The following is a 16,874-nucleotide window of genomic DNA, read 5'->3' as shown; positions in this document are numbered from 1 at the left end:
CCTGCCAGAGCAGTTGCCTTTTAATTAAAAAAAAAAGTCTAAAAAAAATTGAGGCTTATTGAGGCTGTTTTATTGGCTGGTAAATGACACAGAAGAAAAAAGAGAGGGTGTGGCCTACTCTCTTCCTAGCAGACAAACATTGAGGTGTAGTTCTAGAACAGGCTTTGCTGGTGTGAGCTTGAACAGGTAGCTTGACCACTCTGGGCAGGTAAACTTCTATGATCTGGGTTGGGGCTTCTCCACTGATGTTTGTGCCCCTACACATTGCAGGGGGAGCAGGCTCAGCCTCATGGCTCGTGGAACTTGTGGCCAGCACTGGCTACATACTTTCTGGGGCCCAGGATACCATGAAAATGCAAGGCTCCTCGTTGAAAGTTATTCAGAATTTCAAGACTGCGATAGCAGAGCATTAACCCGAGCATGGAGCTCTGGGAGCACGGGGCCCTGGGAGCACGAGGCCCTGGGAGGACGGAGCCCTGGGAGGACGGAGCCCTGGGAGGACGGGGCCCTGGGAGCACGGAGCTCTGGGAGCACGGGGCTCTGGGAGCACGGAGCCCTGGGAGGACGGGGCCCTGGGAGCACGGAGCCCTGGGAGGACGGAGCCCTGGGAGGACGGGGCCCTGGGAGCACGAGCTCTGGGAGCACGAGCTCTGGGAGCACGGGGCTCTGGGGGCACGGGGCCCTGGGAGCACGAGCTCTGGGAGCACGGGGCTCTGGGGGCACGGGGCCCTGGGAGGATGGAGCCCTGGGAGGACGGGGCCCTGGGAGCACGGAGCCCTGGGAGGACGGAGCCCTGGGAGGACGGGGCCCTGGGAGCACGAGCTGTGGGAGCACGGGGCTCTGGGGGCACGGGGCCCTGGGAGCATGAGCTCTGGGAGCACGAGCTGTGGGAGCACGGGGCTCTGGGGGCACGGGGCCCTGGGAGCACGAGCTCTGGGAGGACGGGGCCCTGGGAGCACGAGCTCTGGGAGCACGGGGCTCTGGGGGCACGGGGCCCTGGGAGGACGGAGCCCTGGGAGGACGGGGCCCTGGGAGCACGAGCTCTGGGAGCACGGGGCTCTGGGGGCACGGGGCCCTGGGAGCACGAGCTCTGGGAGCACGGGGCTCTGGGGGCACGGGGCCCTGGGAGGATGGAGCCCTGGGTGCACGGGGCCCTGGGAGCACGGAGCCCTGGGAGAACGGAGCCCTGGGAGCACGAGCTGTGGGAGCACGGGGCTCTGGGGGCACGGGGCCCTGGGAGCACGAGCTCTGGGAGCACGAGCTGTGGGAGCACGGGGCTCTGGGGGCACGGGGCCCTGGGAGCACGAGCTCTGGGAGGACGGGGCCCTGGAGCACGAGCTCTGGGAGCACGGGGCTCTGGGGGCACGGGGCCCTGGGAGGACGGAGCCCTGGGAGGACGGGGCCCTGGGAGCACGAGCTCTGGGAGCACGGGGCTCTGGGGGCACGGGGCCCTGGGAGCACGAGCTCTGGGAGCACGGGGCTCTGGGGGCACGGGGCCCTGGGAGGATGGAGCCCTGGGTGCACGGGGCCCTGGGAGCACGGAGCCCTGGGAGGACGGAGCCCTGGGAGGACGGGGCCCTGGGAGCACGAGCTCTGGGAGCACGGGGCTCTGGGGGCACGGGGCCCTGGGAGCACGGGGCCCTGGGGGCACGGGGCCCTGGGGGCACGGGGCCTGGCGAGGGCGTGGCCATACCTCCGGGAAGCTCAGTGGCCTCTGCTGCATGTTCCCTGCACTGTGGGAAGGGATGTGATTTGGATGGAGCAGGTCTGGGGCCCCAGCTAGCCTGGGGGAGGCAGGGACACCCCAGGGGTTATGAGTTTCTTTCTCAGGAAAGCGGCTAATGGAGAAGCATGACTCTCCGAGGAGGTACAGCATGTCCCTGAAGCTGGCTTCCTTGCCTGGCTTTTGAAATGAGCACTGAAATAGTCATGCTGGACTGAAGGAAAATGGCCTGTTTAGGGGCCTAGACCATAAAGGGTTGTAAAAAATTTAAGTTAAATAAAGCCTGCAGGTGTGGCTGCTGAAGGATGCCCTTTCCGAAGGGAGGTGAGGTGGGACAGGGAGGAGGAGGTGGTCAGTCCAGGAGAGCTTGTGGGAGGAGCTTTTGGGGAGCAGACAGCTCTCAGCTGTCTGGTTCAGTGGACTGAAAATATTTCCTTGGCAAGGCCATTTCTATAGTTGCCAAGAGCCCTGGAGCCCCTTTAGCTTGGAGGCAGAATCTGGGATCAAGCAGGAGCCTGGAGCATCTGACATTACATTAGACAGCAGCCCCACGCCAGCTCGGATCCCTCACGGATATGTCCTCTCACCATTCCCAATAGCATAAGAGAATCAGGCAAACTGTTTCTGACCTCTGGATAAGATCAGCACCAACTTACAAAGTGATGGCGTGGGGTAAGGGTGAGATACATGATTGCTTTATAATAGAACTGGAATAAGCTTTTTTTTTTTTAACTTGTACCCTCAAAACCCATCCATCAGTTTTACAAAATATACATCACTGGCCCCAGGGAGACCAGGCAAAAGAGGGTGAACACTGCAGCAGAAACTATCCCTGCTGATGGAAGAGTTACTCCAAATCCGTGCCTCACAGACAAGCTGCAGAATCATCAAACGTGACGGAGAAGGCATGAAAGATGGACACACATACACGCCATCCCTCTCCATACCTTGATTTGTCCTTATCAGGCAGTTCTACCCATGGACCTCAGGGCAACACAAGCTGCACCAGGACATGAACAGCATGTCCACCTCTGCCAGAATTTGGTCATTGGGTCAGATCTGTAAGCCCTTGCACTTCTTAACAGCTATGTTATCACTTAATTTGCTTTTTGTTACAACTCTAAGGGTTTCCACTCAAGGTTCGCCAAGTCTACTTACAGAGTTAGAAACAGAGACTATTCCAAAATGACCTTATATTTGCAATTTTTTTTCTGCTCCCATTTCTTTACCCAGGAAAGAACAACATCTCCCTCAATGGTGCATATAGTCCATGGAATCTAGTTTTGTTGGACGTGAAAATTTTTTTAGAAAAAAACAACCTATTGAAATACGGGCCCAAGTACTTCTAGCCCTTCCCCTTGGCAAGTCCTGCTTACTCACACCATCCCCTACAGAGGAAAATCAGTTCAGTGAGCAGAGGCTGCATCAGCTGCAGTTACATACACTATATTCTAACCTTTAAATACATACTGTCACTATAAACATACAAATGGATAGGTGCTGCTTGGTCTGCATCAGTTTTTCAACGGTAGCACTACTGACATTTGGGGCCAGATAATTCTTTGCTGTGAGCTCTGCTCTGTACAATGTAAGATGTTTAGAAGCACCCCAACATCTACTACTAGGTGCCCATAGCCTCCCTCCCCAACTGTGACAATCATATGTCCCCTCGAGGGCTAAACTGTCCCTGGTAGAGAACCACCTATGTAAACGATGCAGCTATGTCCTGGGGAACAGCAGGGGTTTGTTAAAAAAGACAAAGAAAGCCATCCAGTGTTTCCATTTCCCTACAACAGGCTGTTATTTAATTTCTTTCTTTTTTTTTCTCTTAACAATATTCTTTAACAAGCCTAGATTATTTGATGTCATTGCATAAGGGCGATAGTTAGATCTTCTTTGAAAATGAACCAAACTAGTGAGTTCTACACAGAACAAAAGAAGTTAGTCATCTGTTGGGGGGGAAGCAAGAGACTGTCTGTAAACGTGTGCCCGAAGCGTTTGGTGCCAGCCCAGCCTCCTCCAAGCCAGTGATGGAGGAGACGGGTGGAAGGTATTTGTGGCTCAGTTCTTGGAAACCTACTTAGTTGCATCATAGGCCACTGGGAGACCAGCTGCATGAAGAAGGACTTTGTTCAGACACGGCACACAGGTGATTACTGGATTCAGGAGAGGGCGTGCCTTGGATATGTGGGCTCTGGTTTAGGGTTTTCCTGGCACAGCCATGAATGAGAGAGTGCCTTGAGTTTTCTTAGCTGAAGGTCCTGAGATCCACACATCTTAACAAATTTCTAATAATGTCGCTCCCGTGTAGCTTGTCCATAAGGACAAAGAGGCTTTGTCTGAATAGTCCATCCATTGGTGTGACACAAAATGGCCCAGCTGGGCAGATCCTCAGAGGAAATAATGCGATGTGGAGAATGAGAAGCCATACTTCCAGGAAGTCTGTCTACTCTCTGCCATCAGATGCTATGTATGCCTCCTTTTTGCCTCCCCACATCCACAGTGGCGCCAACCTAAGTGTGTAAAGGAGAGGAGAGATGCCCCCAGACACCTGTGTACTCAAGAGGTGCTTCACCCACCATGAGCCCCCCGACAGCGGCCTGCTCTGCTTCCCACTCCAGTTAAAGGGGGTTGGATCTGTTCCCAAGGGGAGGAAGTGAGACAGCAAATGGTCACTTGTGATGGGTGGGTTGAAGTAGTGGTTGTCGTGTTCTCTTTGTATTTACTTGTTATACTGACCATGGACAAAATTATTCAGTGCACTTCAGTCCAAGGTATCTTATTAGGTCTTCACCACAAGCCTGTGAAGAAGGCATCTCTAGTTTTATTTGAAAGTTGAGGAAACCGAGGCTTAGAGAAGTTGAGTGACTTCTGCAGGACCCATAGCTAGTAACTGGCAGTTGGAGTCCAGCCCTTTTGGCTCCGATTGTATTGTCCTTGTTAAATACAGCAGAGCTACGTTCTCAATACTCTCATCGGGATGCTGTCTAACATCATCCTCTGACCCCAGTGTTCAGAAATGGGCAGCTTTCAAAGCAATAAGAAAAGAACTTTAAATTATTTTGAAAACTGTTGGTCTCAAATACATTGATAATTCAATCAGGGAATATTTCCTGAGGGTTAGGATAAAATGACAGTGTTAGGGTATGTAATATATGTTAAGTATGGTTTCCATGCCTAAAGGATTACACAGCATCCAAGTTGAGAGGGACTTTGGGAATTGTCTGGTCCAAACTCCTTATTTTGTAGCTGGGGGACACTGGACAGATAAGAGTCTATCCAGAATGTCATGGCAGAGAAGGAAAGACAGGGGCATATAGGGGAGAATCATGAAGGAGAGACTGCACATGTGGTAGGTGAGTGGGGGTGCCGAGAGAGTGAATCAGATGATACTGTTGACAGACACAAGAAGGACGAGATACGGCCAGATGTGATGTTCATGGTTTACCCCCTGGACCAGAACTTGTCCGATGAGGACTAATGGTCAGAGGATGCTTTGCCCAAGAGCCACAGTGGGGAAAGGGGAGAAGTTAGGCAGCCCTGGGACAGAGGAGGGGTCTCCTTGCTGTCTAGAGAAGGACGTGGAGGGGCTCAGGGTGAGGGTTGCCTATTGTGTTCTTGGAGGTGACTCGTTGAAATTGTTTTCCATAAAGAACAGTATAAACATATTATTCACATGTAATCACCAATAGTAAATGAAGATGTTTATGAACTGGCATTAGATGCTTTTTAAACTGCGCTGTGTGATGTGCTCTATCTAGCCTAGGGGGGGGACATTGCCTAGACGGGAGGGACACTCTGGGTCCGGGCAAGGCCTGGAGGGCTGGTGGGCAGTACTGTCAGTCTCAGGCTCCCCAGCTGTTGGGCTTTCTTTATTGTTTTTTAAGACTCGTGTATTTTCTTTCCTTGCTTCCTGTCACCGCAGGGGCTCCTGAATATAGGCTTTTCAGCCCCTGTGCATCAGTGTCCTTGAGTTGTTTTTTGATACTCCACCTGGGCTTCTCTGTGCATTTGTGTCTGGCCTGGAGAAAGTAGGTCTGACCCTTCCTTCTTTACAGCTTAGTGTTACTCTGGCATTTGTGTTATCAGTGCATTTTAAATAGGGGCATTGAAGTTCACTCCCACCACCAGGGCTTTTTTTGGGGGGGTTCCTGGGCCTTAAAAAAGACTAGCCAAACTCCAATTCTCAGATCACGGACAGGAGGTCTTGCTACTGGCTACAGGTCCGGGGCCCAGAATGTCTCCTTCCTGGATCACAAAGAGCAGAAAGGAAGAGGAATAGCAACTCAGAGCCTGGGGGATTGAAGGGGAGAATCTGTTCTTAAGGACTGGATGCCTTTGCCTGGCTGAGTACAGTGCTAACTGCATACCCCTTTAACCCACCCTTCTAACAGGTTCTGAATAGTGCCTGAGACCCTGCTCCATAGGGCCTAGGGGTGGCACTGGGCTTGTAGAGGTGGACTGCCCTTTTCTTTGTCAAGGAACAGCTTGTTCTAACGGGAAAGGAAGAGATCTAGTCTGGGTGAGGGGGGTGGGGGTGTCAGGGAGGCAAGTGTGTTGTGTTACTGTCAATAAACGGATTTAAAGTGGAAAAAAAAGAAGGACGAGATAGGGCGCTAGTGGCAGAAAGCTGAAATGAAGGTGAATTTGTTTCTGAAGAACTGAAATTGGTAAGTCAAGTAACTGGAAACTTCAGTTGAGAATTCCAAGACCCGAGAAGAGAAGTTCTATCCCCGAATCTGTTAGATCTCCAAGTGGGAGTCCTGGCATTAAGGCCCGGGCACCCATGACAGGCTTCTGTCGTGCTCAACAGTTGTATTAGCCACTTAGATTAAGGTGGAGAAGGGATGTTTGTCACATCTACCGTCCATGAAAAGCTTAATGCCACAGATGTCAGAATCAACAGGTAAAATAACCAAAATAGCCAAAAAGAAGAACTGAAATTCACATGAAATTTATCAAGGATCAATGTAAAGTACCATGTTTATGTTCAGAAAATCAATTGCATGCCTACAGAATTCATAAGAATAATAATATTGGTATTAATAACTGCCATTTTTATATTGTTGAAAGGATTATAGATGTCCCCCTTTTTTCCCCATTGACCCCCTCCTTCCTGCTCTCACCCCCTTCCTACCTTCCCCAGCCTAATGTTCGTGTCCATTGGTTGTGCATATGTGCATATACAGTCTTTGGTTTATCTCTCCCCACCCCTCACCTCCCCCCACCCCATCCCTCTGAGGTTTGTCAGTCTGTTCCCTACTTCTGTGATTCTGGGTCTCTTTTGGTCGACAGCTTATTTTGTTCATTATGTTCCACAAATAAGTGAGCTCATGTGGTACTTGTCTTTCTCAACTGGCTTATTTTGCTCAGTGTAGTAACTACCATTTTTAAATCCAATAATTACTATGTGCCAGGATCACTATGAGTCAGTACTTCAGAAAATAATGTCTTCAAGCCTTTCAACAGCTATCTGAGATCGATACTGTTCTATCTTACCAGCTGCAGAGGAGAAACTGGGACCAGGGAGCTGAAATAAACGTTCCTAACGTTACACATATGTTAGTTTGACTGAAAAATACTGTACTCTTTAAGCAATAAGATAAGGACTGGGGAGACTTGGCTTAACCACACTCATGTTCAAGACCCTCTGCATTTGCTAACCGTACGTGAATATGTGTTTGTGGGTACTGCAAAGACACAGATGATGAATCTCGGGAGGTTCTTAAAGGTATAAAAATATAAAATTCCCTTTTCAAACTAGTTTCACTAACTTGAAAATAACATAGTCAATGTGCTCAGAATTGTAACTTTGAAATGTTTGCCTAGTCGTGTAAGCTTTTTATGACCATAGAAGTGTTTACTGTGGAAGGATCGAGAAACCAGGTCTTAGCTTGGTTTCTGATGATATCATTATCTTATAAAATCCAGGGAGAATCATGACTAAAAATCGGCAAAAAGATCCTGAGAGTTTTGAATTCCTACTAACAGAGAAACCTACTTCGTGCGCTGCCTCAATGGGGAGAAAAAGGGAGAATCTGTGCTCACACATTTCTATGGTCACAGATAACGTAACCACCTTGCCTTCCTCAAATTTTCCACAGCACAGCTTCAGGGTGAATCCTTATCCTCCACGGTGTTCATCTAGGAACCTTCTTTTTCTCCTTCATTGTGAGAGTCCCTTGTTTTTTCCCCAATTCTGCCTGTGCTCCTTCCCTTGGTTGATTCTTTCCCCCTCTCCTCCTGGTCACTCCTTCTGTCTCCAGTTTCTTTTCAGCCCTGGGACTATACCACCTAGATCAGGGTCATCCATTTTAGCCATCCTTGATGGATACTCACTATCTTTCTATTTCTGTGGCTAAGAATTCAAGCAAAGTCTCCTATAAACTCTCATAAACCGAAGAGTATAAACACAACTCTTCATTTATATTGTCATCTGGTGCCAAGTAATTGCAGTTAGGCAACCTTTTGAACTGGTGTTAACCCGTCGGGACAGAGGATATAAACAACAGGGATCAAGTGATTCATCTACCTATTCCTCACTCTCCCATGCGATTACAGGAAAAGATTTAAGATGGTGCTTCAAGTCCACTGTGCTTACAATTTCATTTCCTTGGAAGGTTCCACGTTGACAATGCACATTTTACCAAAACAGGCCAATTCTGTAAAGACACTGAATAACCAAGTGGGGAAAAAAAAGTTATTTCTGCCTAAGCACATGAGTGCACTGTATGATTATCCACAATATAATTTTGTTTTTCTACCCCATAATCTATGGTTGTATATTATCTATGACTGCTCTGTGATCAAGCTGGATTTTGTCCCAGAAGGAGGGAGCATCAAGTGACTTAGGTTTTATTTATTGCCTTTCTTTAATTAAATTCCCATCTGAATTTCCTGAAAGAGGTTCTAAGACTTAGCATAGCTCCAGGTTATGGACTACCTCTGAAAAGGACCTTTGGAAAACCCCCCTGCCCAGTGGGAGAAGCCCTAATACCCATTCCTTGTTAGCTCCTTTGGCACATCTGCCCTACCTCTCCTCACTGCTGTGCCCCAAATCCAGGCCTGTGCCAGTAGATGCTTGGGCTGCTTAAGCCTCCAGTTTCCCTCCCCTTCCAGTCCATCCTGCCAGCCTCCCATTAGCTTGCTGGCGTGACACGTCTAACAGTGTAACCCGTTCTCCGACCTTGTGGTTAGAGCCCTCGCTGTCCTTTGCAATCTGGCCCCACCCCATTTATCCAGCCTTATCAGGAACTTCAGGTCCCACATGCCCTACTCTGTAGTGTCTGCTGGGCAGAGAGCTCTCATCATCCCACAATGGATCATATTCAAGTCCAGCACCAAGGGTCAGCTTCTGTATTTCCTCCCTCCCAGCACAAAATACTTTTCCTCTCCTTTTATCTTACCTGCCTCTCAAAGCCTAGCTCTTTGTTTTTTAAATTAAATTTTTTGGGGTGACATTGGTAAGTAAGATTATGTAGGTTTCAAGTGTACATGTCTATGATACATCATCTGTACATCAAACTAAAAAGCTTCTGCACAGCAAAAAGAAACCACCGACAAAACAAAAAGGCAACCAACCAAGTAGAAGATATTTTCAAAGCTTAACTCTCGAAGCAAACACTTCCCTGAAACCTTTTCCAGCTATGCTGTCACTTATTACTCCTATTGTTTACCTGCCCTGCTCCCTTGAGAGCATAGAGACTGGAGACCAAGGGCTGGACTGAGGCACCTTCTTGTCTCCTGTAATTGCAGATCAGACAGGAGTAATCAACAACATGGCTGTCCACGGCGATGCTGCTACTGATTCCAGATCGAGTTCATTTCAAACTGCCATTTGCCAAGCACCTGCCAGGTGTAAGACCCATGCCTAACTATGGAGGGCTGGCCTTCTGCCAATGCCAGGCTAATTTCTCTGACATTTGGTCTCGAAAGCTCTAGTTCTCTAGCTCATTAATATTTGTGATAACTTACTTGCCACACGGGTCACATCACCCCGTGAACAACTGAAATGCAAATGGCAGTTGGAATATAAAACAGACTTTGAACATTTAACAGTTCCAGTCTTCAAAAACCATGGTGCCTTTACAATGAAACAAAAAGAAGACTTTCAAACTCAACATGTGGGAAGTTACCTTTTCCATAGATCAAAGAAGTTCCTTGATTCTTGACCCTGGGTCATTCTGTTGTATTCATTCTAAGTGGCTTTTCATAGAGAATTGTCACAGTGAGGCGAGGACATGAGAGAAACAGATGCAATCTCCCCAAAACACTTGTGAAATATTCTCACAAAATACATAGGAGACAGCAAAGCTGTGATGAGCACAAACGCCCACAGCATCCTTGAGTTGCGCAGTAATCCAGCAGGAAACTGCAGAGGGTCAGGTCAGACCTTTCCTTAGAAAAAGCTTGTTGTATCCAGACGCTGAAAGCTGACCTTCTGTAGCATATAAACCTTTGGCATTTCTTTCCATTGTTTCTCCAGAGCTTTACCCTTTATCACTGGCGAAAGCCAGCCAGAATAATCCCACTTGTCCCTACAAAATTCTTTGTGAATTCTGTCCACTCCCCTGTAGCAGTTGCTACCCGCTGTCTTAGAACTAGTATTCCAGGGTTTCAGTTTTTCTGAGATGCAGTAATATCATTGGGAAAAAGCAGAAGAAGGAAGAGAAGAAAATGAAGAAGTATTGAATGGGGAAAAATCTTACCTCAGCTTCTGACTGGCAGGGACAGTTATTTTATTAAGCTTGTCCATTCTTTTTGATAAAGATAAGAGCCACAAATAACCGTCCAGTGGTCACGTCAGCAGTCCTTGGCCCTTCTAGGGAGTCGCATGGTAAACCTTTGATCTCAGGAGCCCAGCCACTTGAGTGTGATTTCTGAGAGTGCAGACTGCTGGCAAGCACCCTTGTACCAGGGAGAAGTAAAACTTGCTCGAACACATAGTCAAGTTTCATGTTTCTACATAATCATGTGATCTGGGTAGCCAGCCAGCTCGGCTGACTACTCCACATTGTGTAAACTTTAATCATGAAACCTATTGGACATGCAAATATCTTTCCAGCTGCTTTCTTTTATAACCAGATTTGTAACCAGGTCAGGCAAGCTCTGGCTGGTCACTGCTTCCTGTTGTCTCAAACACATCCAGTCCTGTTTGCAGCAGGTGTCCCCAGCAGCTTCCTGGGCTCAAAAAAAAGGCAGAATAAGCAAATCCATCTGAAGGTTTCTTTGGAACTTTATGCTCATTTGCATAAAGTCATGGGTAAACTTTTCCACTTGAAGAATCATGATATGAAAATGGCATTTTTATATTGCTCTGCTCACCCCTTCCACCTTCGAAATATTTTTAAAGTAAATATCCGCCTTGGCAGTGACACAGGGTACTCAGGTAACAGTCTACCCGGAGTATCAGAGTTTTCTTTTCCTGAAGACCTATCTACAATGGGATGCACACTTCCCTAGGCAAGGTAGAAATAGACAGGTGACCTGGAAAAGGCTTTCCAACATCAGATGTGTGTCCTGCTTATCAGATGCTTTCAGACAAAACCAGAATGTACCCAAAGGTCAGCCAAAACCAAATCTAACCATCTCCCGACAATGCAATTCTGACAGCAGGCCATTTGGAAGTCCCCCCAAAAACAGAGCACCACTCTGCTGACTGCCTTTGTCCCCTTCTGCCCTCACCCACTGCTCACTGTCATCCCCTCACCAGACCCAGTGGCGTGCAGACCTGGGCGCAGGAAGGGCACCCCAAGCACGGCGGGTGGGGCGAGGCGCAGGGAGGAGGGAAGCACACCTGCGGGGCGGACCCATCCAGAGAGGTCCGCTTCCCTTCTGGAAGACTTGAGTGTTTCTTTGACCTATTTTAAAGACCTCTGATTTGTTTGTTATTTAGAGAGCAGAAGACAGTTTAGGGTCAGGGAGGAAATAAATAAGGGGAACCATTCCTTTAATACGTAGACACACTTCCTGGTAGCCAACAGGAATGCCCTGCTCACCTTTGTGAAGTAGGCGCACATTCCCACATTTGTCCAGGTGACATTCTCTCCCGGGTCTGAAAAACACACAGAAAGGACAAAGCAGAGGGCTCCTAGGTTCCTCTCCTGTTACAGACCCAAGATAGAGGAGGAAGAGACAGAGGAGAGGAGACGGGGGGGGGGGGGGGGGGGGGGGGGGGGGGGGGGGCAGCAGTGGTGGAAGCAGCAGATGGGTGTCATCCCGCCTCTGTGCAGAGGTTCTGTGTTTCTCCAGGCACATCTTGATTACCTACATTCGCGTACTGCATCTGAATTGCTAGTTCACCCAGATGTTCAGGAGCTGAATCCCCAGAGCTACTGAAGGGTGGGGCCCTTCTGCTTGGCCAAGCCACTGAATTGGCCAGGCCAGCAAGAGGGCAGGCAGTTTTCATGAGAAAAATGCAAGCAGTTGTCGCCTCCAATCTTTTATTGTCCCTAAACAAGCAGCTTGATTTTCTTGCTGTGTGTCCTGAAGGCGTTCCTAGACCTCTGCACACCCTCTCCCCAGGGTCCTGACGGAAACCAGGGCACACCGAATGTCATCAAGGATCAGGAAAGCCAAGCTTCGCTGAACGGGGTGATGGTAACCAGCCTGTTCCTGCTAAATTATGGTCAAGTACACCCCAGCGACCACTTGATCTTTCTCTCAACTAACAACTCTGCTCAGCACCTGGGCTGGCAGCTTCTGATTTCCCTAGAGAAAAAGACCAGGGCCAAGAGTTGCACTTCTGCTTTTTCTTTTTACAGCTACTTCTTTCTTCTTTTTACTGTATTTAGTCTGACATGATAAAAATGAGAGTCTGCTTTTCCAGACTGGACATTTCGCCCCACGCGGTGTGTGGTGTGACCGCCGTGTGGGTCCCGGCTGCCACGTGCCCTCTGCAGGTGTGGCCTGCTTCCCAAGGAGGTCTCCGCAAGCGCGGAAGCCAAGGGCGCCAAGTCTCAGCTGAGACTTATAAAAGGAATGAGATCACTAACCGTGGTCTCCACAGCGTGTGGAGAACAACCTGCCGTGGTAAACAACTCAGTCTCTATCCACACGGCACAGTGAGCATAAACATTAATCAATCACTAGATTAACAGATGAAAATTGGGTAATCCCAACCTTAAAGAAAATTAAGAATTCCTATACACTGCAGATCAAAATATAAGTAGGTGCAATGACATTGTACCTGTGACACAGCATGGATCATGGACGAAACTGAGCACAAAGAGTGCTTCATGTACGCCACGGTCATGTGCAAGAACTGTCACTGAAGCCCCATTTCTAATCGAAAATAAAACACTGAACATCACCAGATTTCCCATCAACAAGAGAATGAGCAATTAGTTGTGGCATATTCATGCAGTGGAGTACTATTCAATAGAGTGACCTACACTTGCATTAGTATGGATAAATAACAAAAATAATTTAAGCAATAAAGACAAGTTAAAAAAGATCATATGATATGATTCTGTTCATATTAAGGTTAAAGACATGTACAACTAAGTAATATATAATTTAGGACACATGCATATGTAGTCAAACCAAGGGAGGGAGCGATAAATGTGACATTCAGGTGTCCAGGGAGTGGGATTGGTGGGAAGGGCACACAGAGCTTCAGGGCTTGTCAGTGTCCTGTTTCTTAAGTCAAATGTGGGTATATAGGCACCTACTGCAGCATTAAATACTTAACAAAAGCAAATAAAAGTCTATCTGGACTAGAGTTAGGGGGCAAAGCCAGGACAGCCGGGCTAACTCTCGGTTAGCTCTGTGCGATGATGAGGCGTGAGAACAAGGACATTATACCAAAGCTTTGGACTAAGATCCAAGCATCCCGGATTTCTCCTGGGCTCTTTTCCCCGCACCTATTAATGATAAAAACAACAACAACATGCTTACTGAATGCTCCCGTGTCTGTGTATTAGGACATTCATTTTACAGGTGAAGAAGCTGATTCGTAGAGCCCAAAGTTACGCTACTCAAGCCTGTTTCCATGGTCTAAGCTGCGAATCACAGGGCTTTGCAAGAGGGATCTGTGACTCAGTTCAGGGCGCTGTCCTGGCATCAGGCACCAACTTAACCATGACCTGAGGGAATCACTTCCTCTCCCTGACCTCCATTTCTCGACTGTAAGGACAGGAAGGGGTTCAAGGAGGGCTCAGGCTCCTTCTGACTTGGCATCTGGACCTGGCCAATGTGCACAGACTGGATTCCACCAGTGGAAACACTCTCTGTTTCTAGAAGGGAAGCCTTTGATCTTTCCATACGAGCTCACTTCCCCAAGGGGGGCTAGTTGGTTGTGGCCGTTTACAGAGCCTTGGAAGTAGTCTGAGTCCTCGCAGGAACTGGGAGATCAGCCATGGTTCCCCCTCTCTGTCCCGCCACCCACCTGCTGATGGCTTTTCCCTTGCCAGGTCTGGTTGAGTAAACTGCCAGAGTAGGCAAGGTATGGCACTGGTACCAAGCAGGGTGATTCTGACCACGCTACTGCGGTGCTACAGCCTCACAGCTCTGTGAGTGGGCACTGTTACCATCCTCGTATTATGGTGTGAAGCCTAAACCTCAGGAAGGTAACGTAACTTACCAGAGGCCATTCATCTTCCTGACGCCTGAGCCAGGGCCCTTAGCCCCGAACTATCGTTCACTCTCTTTTCCTCTCTTGTGCTGGCCCCCTTGCTTGGGGTGGGGGTGAGGGTGGGGCTGGGGGGGGGTGCCCTGCAGGTACAGGCCCTGACAGCTTTCTGACACATGAAGGCCAAAGCAGCAGGAGCTGGCTGTTTGCCAGACCCGGTGTGGTTAACTGGCCAGTCCCGGGAAGGGCCCGGATGGGGGAGGGAGCCAGCGGGGAAGCCAGTGGGGAAAAGAGCAGCAGAGGCCAGGGAAAGGCAGAGACAGGAAGGAAGTATGGCAGATGCTGGTCGCAGTCTTTCTGTTCTCCTTTGTGGGGAGCAGGGGGTGGGGGGGAAGGAAGGGAGGAAGAAGGAAGAAGAGAACTTGAGCAAATGGGCAAAGGCACTTAGAGCTCCAGACTTCACTTTCTGTGAGACAAATCAGTTCCCTATTTTACCTAGTCAGTAAACTCAATATTTGATATATCAAATTAGCCTGGAGTGTAGCTTAGACGAAGACAGCCTTTCCTCATGGTATTAGTCCAAGTCCTTGGTCGGCAAGAGCGTGACAATAGCCTATAGTCAGGATGGACAGTTCCTGGCCTATGTCATCTTCCCCTCCTCCCCTCTCTTCCATCCTCAGAGCCAATCTGCCAACAAGATCCTCCTTTGTAACAGTTCCACCTCTGCCCTGCTCACTCCAGCCTCAGCCCTCACCCGGATCACTGCTCAGCCTCCTCCTACTCTTCTGTAGCCAAACACCCCTGTTCTCCTTCCCAGCTACGGACTCTTCTGAAGGAACCCAGAGTCTTCCCCTTTCTTCTAGAACCAGGCGGGAATGTCATCCATGTCTCCGTGTGACTCTCACACAGCCGGCCACCAGCCAGAAACGGGGTGGGAGGCAGATACATGGGTCCCAGACAGTCAGAGGCCAGGTGATGGGGACCACGGTGAAGCCAAGAGGGGAGAGGCAGAGTTTTCTTCCATCGAGTGAGAGTGTCAGAGACGTGAGAGCCGAGGCGAGGCTCAGGGCTTCCAGGGGTGGAGGGTGGTCCTGGGGCCGGGAGAAGTGCTCGAGAGCAGATGCTGTGGCTGTTGATTCCAGTTTTCTGTCTCCTTATCGTCCTACCCAGGCAGTCCATCTGGATTTATTTTTATTATTATTTTTTTAATCCTCACCCGAGGATATTTTTCCATTGACTTTCAGATAGAGTGGGAGAAAGGGAGGGAGGGAGAGAGGGGGAGAGAGAGACAGAGAGAAAGGGAGAGAGAGAGAGAGAGAGAGAGAGACAGACAGACATGGATTGGTTGCCTCCCGCACAACCCCCACCAGGGCCAGGACCGGACCGCAGCCGAGGTACATGCCTTTGGCCAGAATCAAACCTGTGATTCTTTGGTCCTCAGGCCATCGCTCTAACTGCTGAACCAAACCAGCCAGGGCAGGATTTTTTACTTTTATTTATTTTATTTTTTAAAAATATGTTTTAATTAATATTTTAGAGAGAGAGGAAGGGAGAGAAAGATAAAAACATTGGTGTGAGAGAGAAACATCAATTGGCTGCCTCCTGCACGCCCCCCACTGGGGATCAAGCCTGCAACCCCAGCAGGTGCCCTGACCCCCTCAGGCCAGGGGATGCTGCTCAGTGTGCTGAAGCCACACCGACTAGGCGATTTGGGATTTTTTAAAAGTCTGGTGAAGTTTTCAAACCACCCATATAATTTCCTTAACACCTATCTTAACAAAAAGGTACTTTTAAAAAAAATGTTATCTTTGCTCTGGCCAGTTTGCTCAGTGGTTAGAGCGATGCCTGAAGACCAAAGAATCCCGAGTTTGATTCTGGTCAAGGGCACGTACCTCGGTTGCAGTCTGGTCCTGCACCTGGTCAGGGTTGTGTGGGAGGCAACCAATCGATGTGTCTCTCACATTGATGTTTCTCTCTCTCTCTTTCCCTCCTTCCCTTCCAGTCTACCTAAAAATCAATGAAAAAATGTCTTCAGGTGAGGATAAAAAAAAAAAATGTTATCTTTGGAGAATGCATAAGTGTGTGGGATGGGGGAGAATCCATATCCAAGTATCTTTATAAAGAAAATTCTTAAAACACTGAATACGCTGCCCCTTATACAACTGTCCCCTTTAAGCACGCTAGAAAGCAGAGAACGGAAGTAAGGTAGCAGGAAGGAATAACAGAGTGAAGACAATGAAGGTAGGTCAGTATGGAATATTTTTAATTCCCCCTCCTCTTTCCTGTGATATTTTGGAAGACTCAGCTGCTATCATCTAAAGGGAAAACAGCCGCCCTGGCCGGTTTGGCTCAGCGGTTAGAGCGCCCGCCTGCGGTCCGGAGAGACCCGGGTTCGGTTCCCGCTAAGGGCACGTACCTCGGTTGCAGTTTGTCCCCGGCCCTGGTTGGTCGTGCGGGTGGCAGCCACTCGATGTGTCCCTTTCACATCGATGTTTCTCTCTCTCTCTTCCTCTCTCTCCCTCCCACTCTGTCTGTACAAAAAATGGAAAAATGTCCTCGGGTGAGGATAAAAAAAATAAA

At 48.9% G+C, this 16,874-nt stretch overlaps 1 protein-coding gene across 1 annotated transcript in view; it reads right to left on the bottom strand.

Annotated features, from left to right (window-relative positions):
- BLNK (B cell linker) overlaps positions 1-10,673 on the bottom strand; it is a 76,977-nt gene extending 66,304 nt beyond the window's left edge. Inside the window, exon 1 of the mRNA XM_036264937.1 lies at positions 10,432-10,673. Within this exon, the coding sequence (XP_036120830.1) occupies positions 10,432-10,478 (47 nt within the window). The 5' untranslated portion in view covers positions 10,479-10,673. The remainder of the gene's footprint in view (positions 1-10,431) is intronic.
- Between the last annotated feature and the right edge of the window lie 6,201 nt (positions 10,674-16,874).

Source organism: Molossus molossus, unplaced genomic scaffold (assembly GCF_014108415.1).
Source record: "Molossus molossus isolate mMolMol1 unplaced genomic scaffold, mMolMol1.p scaffold_m16_p_17, whole genome shotgun sequence".
Taxonomy (NCBI): Eukaryota; Metazoa; Chordata; class Mammalia; order Chiroptera; family Molossidae; genus Molossus; species Molossus molossus.
The sequence above is the reverse complement of the archived record's forward strand: the minus strand, read 5'-3'. Positions and strand labels throughout refer to the sequence as shown.